Source organism: Acipenser ruthenus, chromosome 22 (genome assembly GCF_902713425.1).
Source record: "Acipenser ruthenus chromosome 22, fAciRut3.2 maternal haplotype, whole genome shotgun sequence".
Taxonomy (NCBI): Eukaryota; Metazoa; Chordata; class Actinopteri; order Acipenseriformes; family Acipenseridae; genus Acipenser; species Acipenser ruthenus.
The window spans coordinates 12546165-12565587 of record NC_081210.1 but is presented as its reverse complement, the minus strand read 5'-3'; the positions used below and the strand labels follow the sequence as shown (position 1 = coordinate 12565587).

The 19423-nt window shown below is 40.5% G+C and overlaps 1 protein-coding gene across 3 annotated transcripts; it reads left to right on the top strand.

Moving 5' to 3' along the window:
* The first annotated feature begins 723 nt into the window (after positions 1–723).
* Positions 724–18996, top strand: LOC117431374 (uncharacterized). 3 transcript variants are annotated; one of them, XM_034052235.3, is made up of 5 exons: positions 724–825; positions 7155–7289; positions 7726–7842; positions 13826–14077; positions 15971–18996. In XM_034052235.3, the coding sequence occupies exons 2-5, from the start codon at positions 7178–7180 to the stop codon at positions 17149–17151; spliced, it is 1662 nt and encodes a 553-aa protein (XP_033908126.3). In that variant the 5' UTR covers positions 724–825; positions 7155–7177; the 3' UTR covers positions 17152–18996. The 3 variants fall into 3 exon arrangements, with proteins under 3 accessions (XP_033908126.3, XP_033908124.3, XP_033908127.3); XM_034052233.3 differs by lacking the exons at positions 724–825; positions 7155–7289; positions 7726–7842 and adding an exon at positions 11240–11900; XM_034052236.3 differs by lacking the exons at positions 724–825; positions 7155–7289; positions 7726–7842; positions 15971–18996 and adding exons at positions 11240–11900; positions 14392–14737.
* Positions 18997–19423: the final 427 nt, after the last annotated feature.

Sequence of the window (19423 nt, the reverse complement as noted above, 5' to 3'; positions counted from 1 at the left end):
GCTGTCTCCTCTTGTTCTTATTTATTTATTTATTTTAAATGATGTTCTTATGTTCTTTTAAGGGTCCAGTCTAGTCAAATAAATGAACCCACGATACATCTCTTAATAGAAAATTCCACATTAAAGAAATGTCTTCAAAAAGGCAGTTGTTTCACCTTTAATGGAACGACCATTGGATATATTTGTAGAAATAAACTTGCTAGCATGGTACAGTACGGTGCTATCTTTAAACAATATTCTCTTTTAATATCACATCCTATAATGCTAAGCAACACACTAAACACTGAAGCTATTTAAATAAGGATTTGAAATGAATTAGAAGTAGTAAAAATGGCCTTCAAATTAACAAAATTGTACAAGTGGGCCAACAGAATTCGACATGGACAAAACAATAATGTGGCAGCAGTCAACTCATCTCTGCAAACAAACCCTATATGTATTAAAGGTGAACTGACTTCCAAATCTACTCTGCAGTGCAGCACTTTTACCAGAAATTACATTTTGAAATCTGCCACATTAATATTACTACAATATGCTTTGTTATAATGACTCATATATTTCTTATTTATGAAACAATAAAAATACAATTATACAGCTTAGTGAGGTCCAAACCTCTATCAACTAGGACATGTTTGAGCTGTTGCAGAATGCAGTAGTGTGGGCTTTGCTGGTGCACAGGAGATCAAACTGAGAGTGGAGGGGAAACCCCAGGAAATGAGTTAACATGGCCATACTCAAACCCACACAGTACTAATAGAGCTGCTGTGCAATGTTGGCTGCTTTGAGGAGAGCACATACACCACACTGGCGGTTAGCTTCTTAAAGGTAAGTCCTGCTGCGTTGCACTTTTCACTTTCCAGTTGCCAGTGGCAAACACACATTGTAACTTTTCAGAATGGATCCTTTTGTAGTCAAACAAACAATGCTTGTGTATAGCGTTGAGCAGCACGAAAAACCACTGGAGGGGAACAAGATCTTTGCATGTACTTATATTTAGTGATCAGATTGTACAGTTATTGTGCTCGATTTTAAAGGCCCTTTCTTTTGAGATTGTCAGGCTATTTCAAGCTCAGTAAAGAGGAGTCCTGAGGAGTATTGTCTGGTTTTGATCTTTATGGTATAAATTAACTCTTTATTAGAGTATGGTGGTGGATGATGTTTTTCTTGAATACTGCAATTTTAATTTTAAACTCTAATGCTTTAGGTAATCAATGATTAGTGCCAAACCGTGAAACCAGAGACAAAAGCAACAAGCCTTTAATAACAAGTTATTAAAGTCTGCCAGCTTGAATAGAATATTTGAAATGGTGGACCCTAAATTTATAATCTGTGCTGTTAGTTTACCTTTGCTGGGTAGGTTCCACTTGAATGCCAGCCATTTTCAAAGTTTAACAACATGGTATTCTGGATATTTCATATGCAGTGCATTGCTCAATAAAGTAACAAAATTTAAACTTATTGGCGATCTCTTCATCTACAATATAATTCAGATGAAATATATCAGGCCATATTTTCAGAGTGTTACTTTAAAGAGTGTTAGTCTTATTTTTTGTAAAACACCTGTTCATTTTACAAAACTAGACCCAAACAACCAAGTCGTATCTTTTAAGATCTCAACCTTGACTGTTTTATCCATTGGTGCTATGCGGCTCAAACCTCAAGCTATCCTGAATCGATTTTAAACATGTAGTAGTCAGCCAATCAGAGGGCGAGATTTTATAATTGTAAACACGCTTTATTAAAATATTGCTTTTGTCATAGTGTTTGTAAATATTCTTTTGAAAGAGAAGAATAAACTGTTTTTTTAGTAACAGCTGAATAACATTTAATGATCATCTTATATACTGTTGTCATATGGTAAGGTAGAGCACATGGGATGATAGTAATATTTCGCATGTAGAGCAAAAGAGCCATAGTGGAGAGCTCACAGACACAGAGAGTCACAGGCCGACTGTACAGATTCTGTGAACTGCATAGTGCTCCCATGATACTTTCAGACAAGTAAACACATTAGAAAGCCAGTGAGATCCTGACAAGTTTGGTAATGTGGCTGGGCACGGGAATAAATTTGGTTTGAATGAACATTTCCTTCAGTGAAAAGGACTGGCTGTCAGCCATGAGAGAGAAGGCCAAGTACTTCTGCCAGTAAACTTCCTTCTGTTGCCACTCCTCTGATGAGATTGCTTCTGAACGCTATTTAGGATGCAAGAGCATATTGTAAGAAGGAAAACAGAGTTGTCGTTTGCTTGTAAGAAATCAAACAACTTTGTAACTACATGTCTTTTACAATGTCACAGAACAAAAACGTTTTCAAGAAATAAAGTTGATTCCATTTTATTCAAGTTGGTAAATTATTATTAAAAAAAATAAATAGCTTTTTCAATTAAATTAGTAAATAGTCAAATAACATTTTTGAATAATGTTTACATACAGCATAAAGGCAAAGGCATTTTATATCACTTCGAATGGGCAGAACATAACTGGGGACAATTAACAGTGTTGACTTTATCATGAAAAACCTGGCAAAATAAGCATTAAACACAGAAGTGTTGATACAAACAATATGCCTATTTTGCTGTGAAACTAAAATATAGTACTAGGTATTAACTGTGTTAACAAATAAAATGACTTTTCAATATACAGCTGTGGCCAAAAGTTTTGCATCACCTACAATTTTAGGATTCAGACATAATATAATAAACTATATGAACATAATTTAGATATTTTATTAAATAAAAAAAAATACAAAATTATATCTCAAAAGTCTACCGGAAGCCATAATAGTAGTACAGTATTTCATGTTAGATTTTGAAATGTAACATTTTTCAATTTTTGTTAGTTTTTCGTTACGTATATGGAAAACTACAAAGCGGCATGTAATTCAATATGAAAACATTATTCAGCAGGATTCATTTGACTTTGTGAAGCTAAATTAGTTAATACTATATGGTGATGCAAAACCTTTGACCACAGCTGTACAGTCTATTAGACCAATTGTAATAATTAAAAACATAAGAAAGCTGTAACAATTCTTTTATTTAGATGATTTCAATACTGTACAGAAATGTACTGACATGGATACCCCCTTATACAAGTTTACCATGGGATTTTTGCACAGTATTTTTGCACTTTTACCTGCTTTTTCCATAGTAATACCATGTATTAACCATCATTTACTCTGGTTTACCATGTTAATTAATACGCTTTACCATACCTCACTGTTCTTTACATTGCTTTGCTGTGCTTTATTACCCTGCTATGCTTTTACTATGGTAAACTTTTATAAGGGCTGCCTCATCTTATGCTCTTATTTTTAGTGATGTTAGGTGGAGTGTAAATCAGTGATATTAACCGGAGTGTGATAATAACCAAAGTGATATTATCAGGAGCTTGGAATATTAGGTTATTGTATGATTTTTAAATCATTGAATGTATATTAATATGAATTGCCTTAGCCACACTGTACAATAATCTAGATAGAATGCCTTGAACTGGAAGGTAATATGAATTACAACATACATTTTAAACCCACTGTTTTCAAACTGAAAAGACCATCTGCTTCTTGTACAGTAGTGCATAGGGAGAAGGACAGTCTTATCAGAGAAGGGCAACATGAAATCCTACAAGGAAATGCATTAGGAGGTGAAATCACTAAGCCTTGCCACAGCATTGTCTATGAACAACTGGATCGATACAGCAGTGTGCACATGTATTATTTATATACCTACCTGCATGAAGACCTCTGTAATCAGTGATGTAGAAACAACTGGCACTCATGTGTGAAAATGTTAGACACTTTGTGCTTTAATTAGGCATCTTGAACAACTTCTGAAAAGTCTCATGCATTTTACCATTTATGGCTATGTGTTCCATTTCTCTTACTATTTTAAATTAATGTGTGGCTTATTAAAGTCATTCATTAAATTAGAAAATCGCTAATGTGCCTATTTTGACAAGTTTCCAAGATTTTCAGTTCCAGTGGTTTGATTTCATATGCACAACAAATCAGACAACCTACTCTTATAAAAGTTTTCAAAGTGTAATAAAGCAAAATGAAAACTAGGTAAAGCACACAGTAGGTAAGCACTGTAAAGCACAGAGAGGTATGATAAAGCATATTAAAAAACATGGAATACCGGGGTATACTATGGTGAATGGAGAGTGGAAGCATGGGAGAAGCCTGGGAAAAGCATGGGTTAATTACCATGGTAAACTTTTATAACAGTATTTATACATGATTTCTGGTCTGGTTAAGCTATTTTCAGAACTGTGAGCATACATTTCAGTACAGTGTGTACAAACATGCCATCATGTAAAATACAAAAATAAACAAATAATGTGCAAAGGATATAAACACATACAATAATAACAATGACTATGAAGCAGCACGTTTCAAAGCCTTCATTAGGTAAAATAATTCCAAAATCTTCAACGCAAGGGTGGACTGTGATAATAAGAGGTAGAAACTTGGGTCCTTTAACTATTTGGTCTCACCAAAGTGGTAAGAAAATAAAATGTTACACTATACAATGCCCTAGTTAGACCCCACCATGAAGACTGTGTGCAGTTTAGGTCATCTCACTATTTAAAACTCATTGCACTAGAGAAGGTACAGAAATGGGCAACTAGGCTGATCCCAGGACATAAGCTAAGAGGAAAGGTTAAAATAATTAAATCTCTTCAGCCTAGAAAAAAGAGGGGACTTGAAGTTTATAAAATAAAAAATGGTTTAGATAAAGTTAGAACAGGAGGGCACAAATGAAAGCTGAATAAAAGTTTTGAACAGAAGGTAAGAATCACTTTTTTACACAGTAGTAGGATCTAAAACACTGGGAACCTTTAAAAAACAACCTGTTTTCTGCCCTATAAATTAGATGCCCCTAATAAGCAAGGCTGGATTAACCCATCATGGGGCCCTAGGCAAACATACACTTCTGGGCCCCTATCTTCTTATATGAATAACAACAAATATACGATTATATATATATACATTATACTCACGCTCCACCAATTTGCAAAATGTATCATTTTTGTTTTTAAGCTATTATACAAGGTTTTGATCAGAAACGGTCAATTATGGTTGTTAATTGTCAGCTAGGTTTTGCATTTTAGTGACATACTATATCCTAAAGTGTAAAACTATTTTTGGAATGGTACAGAAATAGACTGCACATTTATAAAACGGATCTATTTTGTAATGGAATGCGTATCCTAATGTTAAAAGGGTTATGTTAGTGTTGTATTGTTATTTCATTTGTAATACACACAGTACATGGCGCTGTAGATTTTTTGACTGGAATGTAAGAGCAGGAAGGAGGAACATAGTGTGTCAATGCAGATATTGTTTGAGATGTTTCTGTATTGGGCCACAGCTGTGGACGGAACAGAGAGACGTAACACTGTAGTAAAGTGTTTAGGGAGAAGGAAAAAGAACTGAGGGAAGCATGCTAGCAAAGCTGTAAGTGAAGCCAGCTGCTTAATAAACACGTGTTGTTTTTAGTTGTATCGAGTTGCCTAAATCATTATTAAAAGTAAGCGGCAATGAAACACATAGAAGGAAGTTGATGTTCTTTGTTTGGTTGCAGGAGGCGCCCGGGTTTTAGGACTACCGGTCTAGTTTTGTGTATTTACATTTCTTTAGGCCTTATTTACTTCTTATGGTCATACATGGACACATTTGCAGACTGGATCGGTCTGAAGCTGGTGCTGTTTAAACAGCAGTCTTGATAGTCAGAATTCCATGCAGAATGTCTGGAGACAATTGATTTATTACCTTTTTACAAGGATCATCTGAGAAAAAACTTGTTATAATTCTGCAGTGCTGTGTGGCAAAGTCAACAAATGGCAACCTTGGCAAGTGTAGGAAACGTGGCTCTCCGATAGGTATGTACAAGAGCGCAATTTTGTGCCAATTTTCATCAGCTCCCAGATCCCGTCTAAGATCCTTCAAGTCAGTCACTTTTTACTGCATAAATTCCACCTAGGCTATCCAGCATATTTCCAATAACAAAAAAGCATTGCAAGCTGGACCATGTCTCCTGAGCTCGCTGTGCTTTGGCTACTTGGTTGAAGAACGTGTATACTAATTTCAGCACAGTATTGTTAATTGGTATTCTTCTTTTGATACTTTTCACTGCAATCACATAAGGTGTAGGTGTATGTCAAATGGGAAAGCCGCAAGCAATACAAAATCTACCATTTTTATTTCGATTCAAAATAACTGACTTTTTTATTTTTATTATTTATTTACGTTTTAGTGTTAAAATGTGACTTTTATTTACTGACTGCCCCTAATGGACAGTTGGCACCCTTAAACCAAATGCAGTTTAAGGTGTCTTACTTCTCAATCTTCAATACAGCGAAGGCAGTGAGCTGTCCTTGCTTTACTGTTGATCGGAGGTGTTTTTTGACACGCTTCATTAAAGAAAATGCTCTTTCTCCAGGGTCGGGACAATGTTTTTGGCGGTTCGGGGCTTTCTGCACAGATTTGTAAAAATATTTCTAATGCCCCCCATTGCCGCTTGCATTCTTCTTCTTCCCGTTTCCTGTGTTTATGCTTTGCTGCCCATGAAAGAGACGTTGTTTGCTGTATTCAAGCAAAACCAAATTTACTGACCTGGAACTTACTTCTGTCGCCGCGCGAAAGTGAGCAAGACAAGTTCCGGGTGAACCAGTTTGATTTTGTGTGAACACAAGTGAGATACACTGCACTGGTTGAAATGTCAGTGAGTGAAGTTCTTCCATTTTGCGCGCAATTCTGTATCCGTTTTGGGCCCCGCCCATGACTTTGGGCCCTAGGTACGTGCCTAGTTTGCCAATGCATTAATACGGTCCTGCTAATAAGGGCGAATGGTGTGTTAACAAGGGACAGGCCTTGATGGGCTGAACGGCCTCTTCTTGTTCCCAAACTTTTCTTATGTTCTTACTATTTTAATGATCTTAACTGTGGCACTGTATAGCCCAGAGAAGTGTGCTAAAGCCAATTTAAAAATGGTAAAGTATGGTTAATGCAGTACTGTACTTACTGTAAAATGACTGTGCACATTTACTGTAGTAAGCTCTTACAAGGAGAACTTGATTTGATTATGACTCTGAGCGGCTATACTGTACATAGCCTCCTAATGCTTCTCTTTTAAACCGTGCTTGTTTTGCAGACACTGGAAATCCTTGAAGCAATATGGGATCCTGCCAGGACAGTGAATACTGGGACAGCCTTGTACGAACATGCATTTTGTGTAAAGATATGTGTGACCAGCGCATTATAAAAGCTAAATGTGCACCGGTTTGTGGTAGGTTGGACTTTTCTCTGAAATTAACCAAATGTATAAAGAACTCCTCAGCACCCCCTATGCTAAACTCAGTTTCTTTAAAAAATAACCTTCTAGAAAGAGATGAAATGTGTTAACATTTGCATGACCTCCCAAAGGTTTAAAAATGCCATTCTTCGTTGTTTATATGTTCCCCTGTTCTGGAGCTGCCCTTCAGCTGCCCTGACAGTCCTTTCTTTATTTATCATAGAGGCTGTTGATGTAAGATAGGATTACACAGTGTCTATGCGCTCTCAGTGTAGTACATGAACCATAGTCATTTTCTTTGAGTAGACTGAGCACACATAGTCCACACTGCTGTGTTAGATTAGCCTCCAGAGAGCAGTTATAAAAAGAAGCCCCTAGCTGCCACCTCGCTGCCCCTCTGTATTGTTTCTACTCTCGCTTCTCTTTTCAGAGGCTCTGAGGTGCACAAACACAGCTGGCAGTTACTATGACATGCTGCTGAGGAAGTGCATCAGCTGTGCAGAAGTGTGTGGGCAGCACCCGGTGCAGTGTGGAGCTGCCTGTCAGGGTGAGTCAGCATCGACAGGGTCCTCTGAACACAACTAAACAAGATCTGCGGAGCGTGTTATTGTGTACCATTGGACCTGTCAATATCATAAACTAGAAACACTTACACGGAGCTGGGCTGTTGAACAGAATCAATTTTATTTCACTCTTAAACAGTTCGCACATACACATATGCGCAGTTCAAACATAACATTGTACCGCCCCCATGTGGTAGTAAATGGCAAACTCTAACACTGCAAAAACATAACGTGTGGCCGCTAAAATAAAAGCAAACACTCCCCATTCAGTTGTGCATATTTATCTCATATAGAGGATTTTTTTACTGTCTTAAGCCGTGAGCCGATCCTATACGTGACTCACTAGCCACTCCCACCTCTGCAAGCTTATTCTTGTTCTATTGGAGGATAATCAACACACACATCCCTCTTATTAGTGTGGCCATTAGGAGACCATTCACACTTTATCAATCAGGGGTGGAGTCCACACATCAAAATGATAGAAGTATGTCCAAAAAAATTCCAACATTTTAAAGACATTGAAAAAGACTTTGAATCTAAATGTCTGTCATTGAATAGTTCTAAATTCAAAATGTATTACAAGCCTTAAATTTAATGTTCGCAGACGCCCTACCCAGGGTGACTTACAGTTGTATACAAAAAATACATATCAAGAATTACAGTACATAAGAACATAAGAATATAAGAATTTACAAACGAGAGGAGGCCATTCAGCCCATCTTGCTTGTTTGGTTGTTAGTAGCTTATTTTTCCCAGAATCTCATCAAGCAGTACAATTAAGAGCAAGATACAAAATACAATGACTTCAGTCCTAATACATGGGGCTGTCTACTTCAGTATGCTTAAAAAAGTACTGATACAGGTTAGTTTCACCAGCTTTACACGGTTTGCATTCAGAGAATACAAGCAGGGAAGTCCATGAGCATTACCCCAGGTACAGTGCCTATAGAAAGTCTACACCCCCTTTCAAAATGTTCACCTTTTGTTGCCTTATAGCCTGGAATTAAAATGCATTAAAATAGTTTTTTTTCTCATTTATCAACACATCCTTCCCCACAACTTCCAAGCGAAAAAAATATTCTAGAAATGTGTAGAAAATTAATTAAAAATAAAAACTGAAATAGCTTGGTTGGATAAGTGTCCACCCCCCTTGTAACAGCAATACTAAATTAGCTCAGGTGTAACCAATCGCCTTCAAAATCACACACCAAGTTAAGTGGCCTCCACCTGTGTTAAATTGTAGTGATTCACATGATTTCAGGATAAATTCAGCAGTTCCTGTAGGTTCCCTCTGCTGCGTAGTGCATTTCAAAGCAAAGACTCAACCATGAGCACCAAGGCGCTTTCAAAAGAACTCCGGGGACAAAGTTGTTGAAAGGCACAGATCAGGGGATGGGTATAGAAAAATATCAAAGGCCTTGAATATCCCTTGGAGCACGGTCAAGATGATTATTAAGAAGTGGAAGGTGTATGGCACCACCAAGACCCTGCCTAGATCAGGCTGTCCCTCCAAACTGGATGACTGAGCAAGAAGGAGACTGATCAGAGAGGCTACCAAGAAGCCAATGGCAACTTTGCAAGAGCTACAGGCTTTTATGGCCAAGACTGGTCAAAGTGTGCATGTGACAACAATATCCCAGCACTCCACAAATCTGGCCTGTATGGTAGGGTGGCAAGAAGGAAGCCATTACGCAAGAAAGCCCACCTTGAATCCTGTTTGAAGTATGCAAAAAAACACTCAGGAGATTCTGTAGCCATGTGGCAAAAGGTTTTGTGGTCTGACGAAACTAAAATGGAACTTTTTGGCCTAAATGCAAAGCGTTATGTTTGGCGCAAACCCAACACAGTGCATCACCCAAAGAACACCATCCCTACTGTGAAGCATGGTGGTGGCAGCATCATGTTATGGGGATGTTTCTCATTGGCAGGGACTGGGGCACTTGTCAGGATAGAAGGGAAAATGAATGGAGCAAAGTACAGAGAAGTCCTTGAGGAAAACCTGCTGCCCTCTGCAAGAAAGCTGAAACTGGGACTGAAGTTCACTTTTCAGCATGAAACAACCCAAAGCACACAGCCAAAGCTACACTGGAGTGGCTAAGGAACAAAAAGGTAAATGTCCTTGAGTGGCCCAGTCGGAGCCCCAACCTAAATCCAATCGAAAATTTGTGGCATGACTTGAAGATTGCTGTCCATCAAGGAACTTGACAGAGCTTGAACAGTTTTGTAAAGAAGAATGGTCAAATATTGCCAAATGTAGGTGTGCAAAGTTGGTAGAGATCTATCCCAACAGACTCACAGCTGTAATTGCTGCCAAAAGTGCTTCCACTAAGTATTAACTCATGGGGGTGGAGACTTATCCAATAATGATTTTTCAGTTTTGTATTTTTAATATATAACTTTTTTTCCCCTTAACAGTGTGGAGTATGGTGTGTAGATAAGTGGAAAAAATCCTCATTTAAATGCATGAAACTCTGAGGCACTGACACAAGAAAATGTGAAAAAAGTTCAAGGGGGTGTAGACTTTCTATAGGCACTGTATTTACCTGGAAAACTGGGACATTTGTTATTGTGCATGGCCCTGATCATACTGCTGAATAAACAGTTTAGAATTAGAATATAGAAATGCTGTGGCGTTTTGAGACATCCAGAACACAGGCGTAGATTTCCCCTTGCTGAAAATGCCTCTTCATTAAAGGTAAGTGCCCCAGTCTTGGATACATGCAATAGGAAAATGTTGAGAAGGATAATTTCCCCGTCCTCCCCTCTCGGTGGGCCTGCTTAGGAACAACGGATATTAGCAAGACAGATATTTCACTTATGTATAGAGGGGAAAGTGGTGTGGACATAGAACTATGAATCCATTCGCAATGTGCTTGTTTCGTAATGGAACTCTGCTAATACTAAGTAAAGCAGTGGCGAGAGCACAACATAAAATACATAAACTAACTGAGATCACAAGACAGACAGCACATGTGATTTAACAGTTTATTTACAGAAAAACAATAAAAATGCTTGATCAAAAAATGTTTTTGGAGCGATCAAGAAAACAGAAAATATTTTCAGAGTATGTATTGTGTATAGGTAGCCTATACAAAAAGCAAAAATAGCAGAAGTGGGTCAGATGAGGCAGAGGATGCATAGGGCTGCAAATACTGCTGCATTGAGGTACACGTTCGCGCTGACAATAAAAGAACATACTGTAAAATAAGCGACACATTAAACTAAAACCTGTGATTGGTTCTCTCTTTAAACATCTCTGTATACACATGTTCCGCGTGTGTTCCCATTGGCCTGAAGTGTGCGGCCGAGGACCAATGGGAGGTGTGTGTTGCTCTCCCCTCATCTACATATGGGGGAGCTAAGCCTATAAGAAGGCGCTGTGCTGCCATTTCGATGGGTTGTTGTTGTGCTGGTGCCATGGTTACTGTGTTCCTCTGTGTGAATCCTGTGTTGCTGACAGAGCTGTGGTCTCTAGTCTGGGTGCTGAGAGAGTGTCCAGAGAAATAAATAAAGAGAAAGGATTTGAAAAAGTTCCTCAAAACGCTACATTGGTGTCAGAGCGGGATTCGGAACGAAACCCATGAGCGTCAAGCAGGAGCGGTTAGGAGAGGGAGGTGGACCAGTGGATCCGCTACAACCCCCACCCATCCCAGACTCGGTGGGATGGCGGACTGGAAGACCTCCTCGGTGGGCTGGAGGATCAAGGCTGGTACATTGCATGCGGGGAATTCAGGCACAAGGTTGAAGAGGAGGTACTGCCTGCCCGAAAGCAGAGGAGGGGCGGCCGTTCCCAGAGGCAAGCAAGGGAGCCGGTGCCGTCTCCAGTGTTGGAGAGGGGGGTGCTGCCCGCCCGAGTGCCGGAGAGAGAGGTGCTGCCGCCGCTGGAATACCCAGGGAAGGACAGCTGGAAGACTAACGGAGCGCTTGGGAAGCTGCGTCTGCGGAAAGCATTGGCACTATGTAGTGTACTGCCCTCACCTGATGGAGGAGCAGCAGCTGGAGATCCTCAAGCTTTGGTCAGCACTAGTCGCAAGATGGGGAGGTGTGTGTCGCTCTCCCCTCATCTACATATGGGGTTGTCATAGCTGCTGTGTTCTTGCGTGTGAATTCTGTGTTGCTGACAGAGCTGTGGTCTCTGGTCTGTGTGCTGAGAGAGCATCCAGAGAAATAAATAGAGAAAGGACTTGAAAAAGGAACCAGCGTCTCTGTTTTCTGCCTCCTGCGAAACGCTACAATACTATTTGTATCAGCACAGCGATTGCCCAAACATTCGCAAATTACCAGCTAACTTGGGAAAATGTGGCTTCGACTTGCACAGATTCTGCTTCATCATACATGCCAGGGACATTAAACTTAATCAGAAACCAGAACTGCTACACATCACAGCAGTGGTGTGGAGCAGTGGTTAGGGCTCTGGACTCTTGAACGGAGTAGACTGTCATACCGCTGAAACGCTGCTGCCACCTGCAAATTAGCGATGATACAACAAGTCCTGAGCGGAGCAACGATAGTTTGCATACACACTTGTGATGTAGTTGTTGGCATCACAGATCACACACTACTTGCACGCTGACAGAATAGGTCCCCTTACGATTTACGTAGAAGTGCCTATTCTATGTTGGTGCGTATACTTTAGTGCTCCAGACAAACAGTGTGCTCGCCGCATGTCTTCTTCCAGGTCAGCCTGAAGCAGTTGGCAGATGTCAGTGATTGTTTGTCTGTTGAGGCGAAATTGCTGCATCCATTATGTGTCAGACAGGCTCAGAAAAGACAGATGACTTTTAAATATATGAGGACGTCTCCTCCTCCACTCTTTGTCTGGCCACGTAGAAATTATTATTATTAATTTGTTCATTTATTTCTTAGCAGACGTCCTTATCCAGGCGACTTACAATTGTTACAAAATCACAGTACAAAGTATCACATTACAAATATCACAATAATCCAGTGCGCTCAACATATTTATTTTATTTCTCTTTTTCTCTCTCTCTTTTCTTTGCCTGCTTCCCTGGTAGTTTCCCCGTATTTATAGTCGACCATGTAATTTGTGCACACTTTAGACCTGGTTTTTCACATGTCTACTGAAACTCAAACGCTAACGCTGTTGACTGTTTGCTAAATCTCTACATTAGTATGTAAATGAGGACACTCCCCAAGTTCAGCCCATGTCAAGTGCTGATGCTAACTTGCCAAGTGGACACAAAAACACTTGTTGCTAAATCAAATAGGTGGGCAAAGTCTGTTTGCACACACGTGCGCCTGATTCTGGTGTTGTAACTGTCCAAGTGTTTTGCGATTGCCTTAGGGGTTTGCGAACGTTGCTAAATAGGGCTCTCTAAATTCACTTTCTAACTCTTGTTACTTTTATTTATCATTGCCAACTTAAATATGAGAAATACAGTACAAGCTTTTTCTTAATTTTACATTGATCTGGTGTGCATGAATGTGACATTCTCACATGTCATAGTGCACAGCAGTGTATTGCCAGCAAAACAAAAACTTAATCCAGTTGCAGATCACTACACGGCGCTGGCGCTTACTGTATGAAGAAACTGTGACACACAATTAATTAGTCAACGGTAATGTCATTGGGAGTAAACACTGCAGTTCTGTTAGCAAAATCAACGATGATTTATTCATGTGCTACTGTCTAATATAGAACTTCTGTTCATTCATAGATACTGGCGCCATCTAGTGTTCTTAACTAAATAATGCATTGAATATAAAATCGTCAATGTTATCAGACACAACAACAAAAAAAGGAAGAACACACCTTATTTGAGTAATTAAGAGTCACTGAGAATGATTGCAAACATCAGAAAAAGGTACGGGGGAAGAAGTTTAAAGCTATTCTTTTAAACATTATGAAACTGTATAGAGGGTGTAAGGTATCCCTTTAATTCTTCTACATGTTAACATTTCAAATACTTTTTTAATTGACCTTTCCCACGTTCTCCACAAGCACAGCCACAGCAGCAGCAGCAGCAGCAGCTCCGTCAGTGTGCCCCCCCATGAGGACAGCCCTGGAGCTGCAGCCAGCGAGGATGGGGAGGCCGGTGCTGGAGCACTACCATGCGGCCCTCATCTACTCCCTGCTTGGTGTCTGCCTCAGTGTCCTGCTCTGCACCCTGTCCCTGGCTGTGTTCATGATGCTGAGGAAGAGGGGGGAGCTGTGCCCCAGGAAAAAGGCCAGTGGGCACACCCCTGCCTCCTCCAAAGGTAACTGTGCTCAATTATATTACCCCATGATTTTCTCCCCCAATGTAGAATGTGTGACGGGCAGTGTTGTGTGATAAACTGCCGTTACGGATTCTGTCCTGCCCCTGTCGGTGAGATGAGATGAGGGTAAAAGCTCTGTAATCACGAATGCAGACGAGTCCGGCACTCGCTTGCTGTGCACAGGGCTGGTAGTTCACGCCCAGCCTCCGCCCTGTTAGAAATGCCCAATTACATTCCCTCACCACAGCAATTTCCCACACAATGTAGGAGAATGTTAGTGTCTGTCACCAAGTCAATCGCCTCTTTACACCCAGGAACTCGAGAGCAGATGTTAACGAGCTACCAGCCTCTGGAGGACAAATGCCAGCCCTGCGGGTGTCCGCTCTGAGGTCACCAGGCATCTGGCCAATAGGGTCGGCTACAACGCGATAAGGAGAAACAGTCTCTGGTGGTTTTGCCACCCTAACCCACGGGAGTGCCACAGCAAATGCAACGCACCCTTCGGAATCCCCAGCAAAGACCAACGACTTCGCACAGCCAGAATGCAAGCCTGCGATCACCTGACTGTATGACTCATTGGCGCCACTAGGGGACCCACCCAAATGGAACTATGCTTTAATATTTTATTTTATATTCTAAATATTGGTTCTTTACCTATAAAAATGCCCTACCTCACAGGCGTTTGGTAGACCATACCATCTCTTAACTGTGGTGAATTTTTCATTTGTTATGTATATCTCAAATGTCATTTTTTAAAGACACACATGTTATTGCTGACTATTGCTTCTCTTATTGACTGACATGACAATAAAATGACAATAATTGCTTTGCCACATTTCTTAAGCCCTGTTCACACTTGTATTGGTACGATACTACATAAGAAAGTTTACAAACGAGAGGATCTTGCTTGTTTGGTTGTTAGTAGCTTATTGATCTCAGAATCTCATCAAGCAGCTTCTTGAAGGATCCCAGGGTGTCAGCTTCAACAACATTACTGGGGAGTTGGTTCCAGACCCTCACAATTCTCTGTGTAAAAAAGTGCCTCCTATTTTCTGTTCTGAATGCCCCTTTTTCTAATCTCCATTTGTGACCCCTGGTCCTTGCTGTTCCGAGTCGTATCGAAACAGTACCGGTACGAAACCTGCTCTTTTTTGAGTTTCGTACCGATACAGTTATATCGGTGCGACACCGATAAGAACGCCAGTCTGGACAGATGTTTCGGTACAGTTCCGCAACAATATCGGTATAAAAATGCTAGTGTGAACAGGGCAAAACTGTATTAGTATCGTACAGATACAAGTGTGAACATGGCTTTAATTAACATCACAGAATCTCAATTCTCAGAGATTTAAGAATGGAAATGTCATTTTACCATGTACATTCAATTTTAACTATGATTTTTCCCCACAATCTTGTTACCAAGAACTAATGTCAATAGGCCATCCATTGGTTCATTTCAAGAATATTTTAATGAGTTTAGTTGCTGTGAGGAGGCTGCTTTCCAATCGAACTAGTGGGCTGAGTTAAGAGTGGATGGAATGTAAGCATGTCGAATGAAAAGCAGATAAAATAAGTCCCGGTACTGAGTACCGGTGAATTCCGTCAGAATGTCACCCCTGGTTCTAGCTAATGCATTAATCAAAGTTTTCTATAACACACGTTTCTTTCAAAACTGCACAAAATAATTCCATAAATCTTAGCTGTGGATTTGTTTTATAGGTATATATCTGATATCTGGTACTACACAAGGGTCTCTTTGCCAATCTGTTTGCCAGCCATGCTTCCTTGGTCAGCTGGAGGATGAATTGTCCCAAGGAAGTAAGCATGAGGCCATACCTGGTGCTTCACTTTTGGCATGTAAATGCTCAATGCAGATCTTTCTCCTGTGCACAGCTTGTTTAATGGAATCCGGCAGTCTGCAAGGGAGTCTGAGTGGAAGAGGAACCCCTGAGACTGTGGGGACCTGCAGCTACTGCTTCCCTGAGCTGGCAGGGACTGAGACAGCAGCGCAGACACACAGACACACTGGACTGGCAGCGATGGAGACAGCAGCGCAGACACACAGACACACCGGACTGGCAGCAATGGAGACAGCAGCGCAGACACACAGACACACCGGACTGGCAGCAATGGAGACAGCAGCGCAGACACACAGACACACCGGACTGGCAGCAATGGAGACAGCAGCGCAGACACACAGACACACCGGACTGGCAGCAATGGAGACAGCAGCGCAGACACACAGACACACCGGACTGGCAGCGATGGAGACAGCAGCGCAGACACACAGACACACCGGACTGGCAGCGATGGAGACAGCAGCGCAGACACACAGACACACCGGACTGGCAGCGATGGAGACAGCAGCGCAGACACACAGACACACCGGACTGGCAGCAATGGAGACAGCAGCGCAGACACACAGACACACCGGACTGGCAGCGATGGAGACAGCACCACAGACACAGAAACACACCGGACTGGCAGCGATGGAGACAGCACCACAGACACAGAGACACACCGGACTGGCAGCGATGGAGACAGCACCGCAGACACACAGACACACCGGACTGGCAGCGATGGAGACAGCACCACAGACACAGAGACACACCGGACTGGCAGCGATGGAGACAGCACCACAGACACAGAGACACACCGGACTGGCAGCGATGGAGACAGCACCACAGACACACAGACACACTGGACTGGCAGCGATGGAGACAGCAGCGCAGACACACAGACACACCGGACTGGCAGCGATGGAGACAGCACCGCAGACACACAGACACACCGGACTGGCAGCGATGGAGACAGCACCACAGACACACAGACACACTGGACTGGCAGCGATGGAGACAGCACCGCAGACACACAGACACACCGGACTGGCAGCGATGGAGACAGCACCACAGACACAGAGACACACCGGACTGGCAGCGATGGAGACAGCACCACAGACACAGAGACACACCGCATTGCTCTACAAGCAGGCTGCAGCCACCACGGTTTCATCCATGTATGGCAGCGACAGAGCACTTAATATTATTTGTTCCCCGACACAACCTACCACATAAGAAAGCAACAGCTAAACATTGCACTAAAGGGGGTTTAATATGATAACACTGGGGCACATCTCAGGGTTTTTAAAACTTTGAGTCTTCAGTTTTTACTGTGAGCTTAGTACATACCAACAAAATAATTCCAGTAAAGCTTACCAGATATGTGTAGCCTTTGTTTCTTAGATCTTGCATGTTCCTATTTGAAAGATGTACACATTATGGTACAGGATGATTTGTTTCTACCATGAACAGCTATAGCCAAAACTTTTGCATCACCTAGAATTTTAGGATTCTGACAATTAAAAAAAAAAAAAAAAAAAAAAAAAAAAATTATATGAACATGATTTAGATATTGTATTTAACAAAATAATAGTAGTGCAGTATTTCATGTTAGATTTCGAAATGTCACATTTTGAAATTGTCAGTTTTTTGTTAAGTATATGGAAAACAACAAAGTGGTATGTAATTCAATATGTTAAAGTAAAAATATAGAACAGGTTTAATTTGACTTTATGAAGCAAAATGTGTTCATTCTGTAGGGCAATGCAAAACCTGTGGCCATAGCTGTACATAAACTGGATCACACCCTACACAAACTCAGATTTATCTGCGTGTAAATCCTGGAGAGGTTCAAACGGCAGTGCAATGGTGCCAGATTTCTGTCCCGGTTTAAGGGACACTGAAAGATATTTAGTTTGGTTCATTTCTTCACCATGAAAAAAGAAAAGGATTCATTTTGTAGACAGAACTCCCTTCTTTCATATTGCACAGGACCAGACTACCTCCTCCACCCGACTGCTCCTTTTGGGCGGGGAAAAAGCACTTGACCTGCTTGTCCATTTCTCAAACTGAAGTGTTGGTAGCTAACAACATTGTTTAAAATCTTTTTCACTATTCATGTGTCTCAGATGTGCAGTTTTACAAAACATTACAATGATATGTAGTAATTGTAAAACAGCATATCTGGTACATTGAGGCTTGGTGGTCCAGTGGTTAAAGAAAAGGGCTTGTTACCAGGAGTTTCCAAGGTCAATCCCCAAGTCACTTAACCTCCTTGTGTTCTGTCCTTTGGATGAGATGTAAAACTGAGGTCCTATTGTAAGTAACTCTGCAGCAGCAGTTGTGATGCATAGTTCACTCCCAGGTCTCTGTAAGTCGCGTTGGATAAAAGCGTATGCTAAATAATAATACTAAAAAAATTAAAATAAATCTTTGTTTTGTAAGCCTGGATGTTGAATTGAGCTGGGCCTTTTTTCCTGTCAATAACCAAGCTGCTTCCCCTCAACTGACATGATTTCAGCCAGCAACATTACCCAGAAGACACTGCTGAGGTGACATGATGTAGTCAAGCAGTATCAGACTTCTTGTGAATAAGGCATAGAAACTGATCTAGTGAAGTGCAGTACCAGATAATATGATTTAAAAATCGAAATACATGATTGTTATATGTGTTTCTTTCAAAACTGCACATTTGAGACTAGTGTAGCAGTGTGAAGTGCACAATGTTGAGATTAATGGAATTATTTTATTACCTACAATGAGTAAAAGGATATTCTTATAATCAAAGATGGTAGCTGCCATAACGGTTTACAATTCTTTTTTTAAATGAATTATTTCTTATTGCTGTGTTATTTGCTAAACTGATTTAAAAGTAATGTATTTTAATATTGTTATTTTATTTACTGTTTTATATTGAATTAAGTTTTAAACTTCAGTGATTGTAATATAATGTTTATTATTTAAGTAATTTATTTACAATAACTTGAGAAAACCTGCACTTAGTTTAAGTTGGAAAAAAATAAAACCTGACTACTGTATGTAATGTAGTTTAAATATAATGTATTGCATGCAATAAACTTCTTAACAATGCATTTACTATGTAGTCATAATAAAATATTGTACTGTGTGATGTTATTGACAAAACAAAACAATGGTATTTCAGCTGCAGTAACAAAAAATATAAAAATATTGGAAAATAAAGCAAAAACTAAAGCTAAGAAGTCAGGTCTAAAAGAACCCAGTGATTCTACATCACTATAATTAGGGGTCTACCTAAATCGCGATTCCGCAGAAATCGTGAAATTGAGAGGTCACCACGAAATTCACCTCTTTCAGGAGCCAATGCATACCGAAGAAGTACGGAGAGGAAAAAGAAAAACAAAAACAATAACTACTGCACAATGCAAGCGATGCAAACTACGCATCTTCCTTCTGTAGACATGCTTTTTTTTATTCCTTCGCCGTCCTGTGTGCATTGCACTCAAGCAAAAAAACTAACAAAAAAAAA

What these genes read in the sequence shown, in the direction of transcription:
- LOC117431374 (XM_034052233.3), top strand. Translation starts at nt 11,522, where the DNA reads ATGGCGGACTGGAAGACCTCCTCGGTGGGCTGGAGGATCAAGGCTGGT. An exon ending in ACTAGTCGCAAGATGGGGAG is followed by an intron (nt 11,901 to 13,825) that starts GTGTGTGTCGCT and finishes CCACAAGCACAG; the next exon opens with CCACAGCAGCAGCAGCAGCA. An exon ending in CACCCCTGCCTCCTCCAAAG is followed by an intron (nt 14,078 to 15,970) that starts GTAACTGTGCTC and finishes TCCTGTGCACAG; the next exon opens with CTTGTTTAATGGAATCCGGC.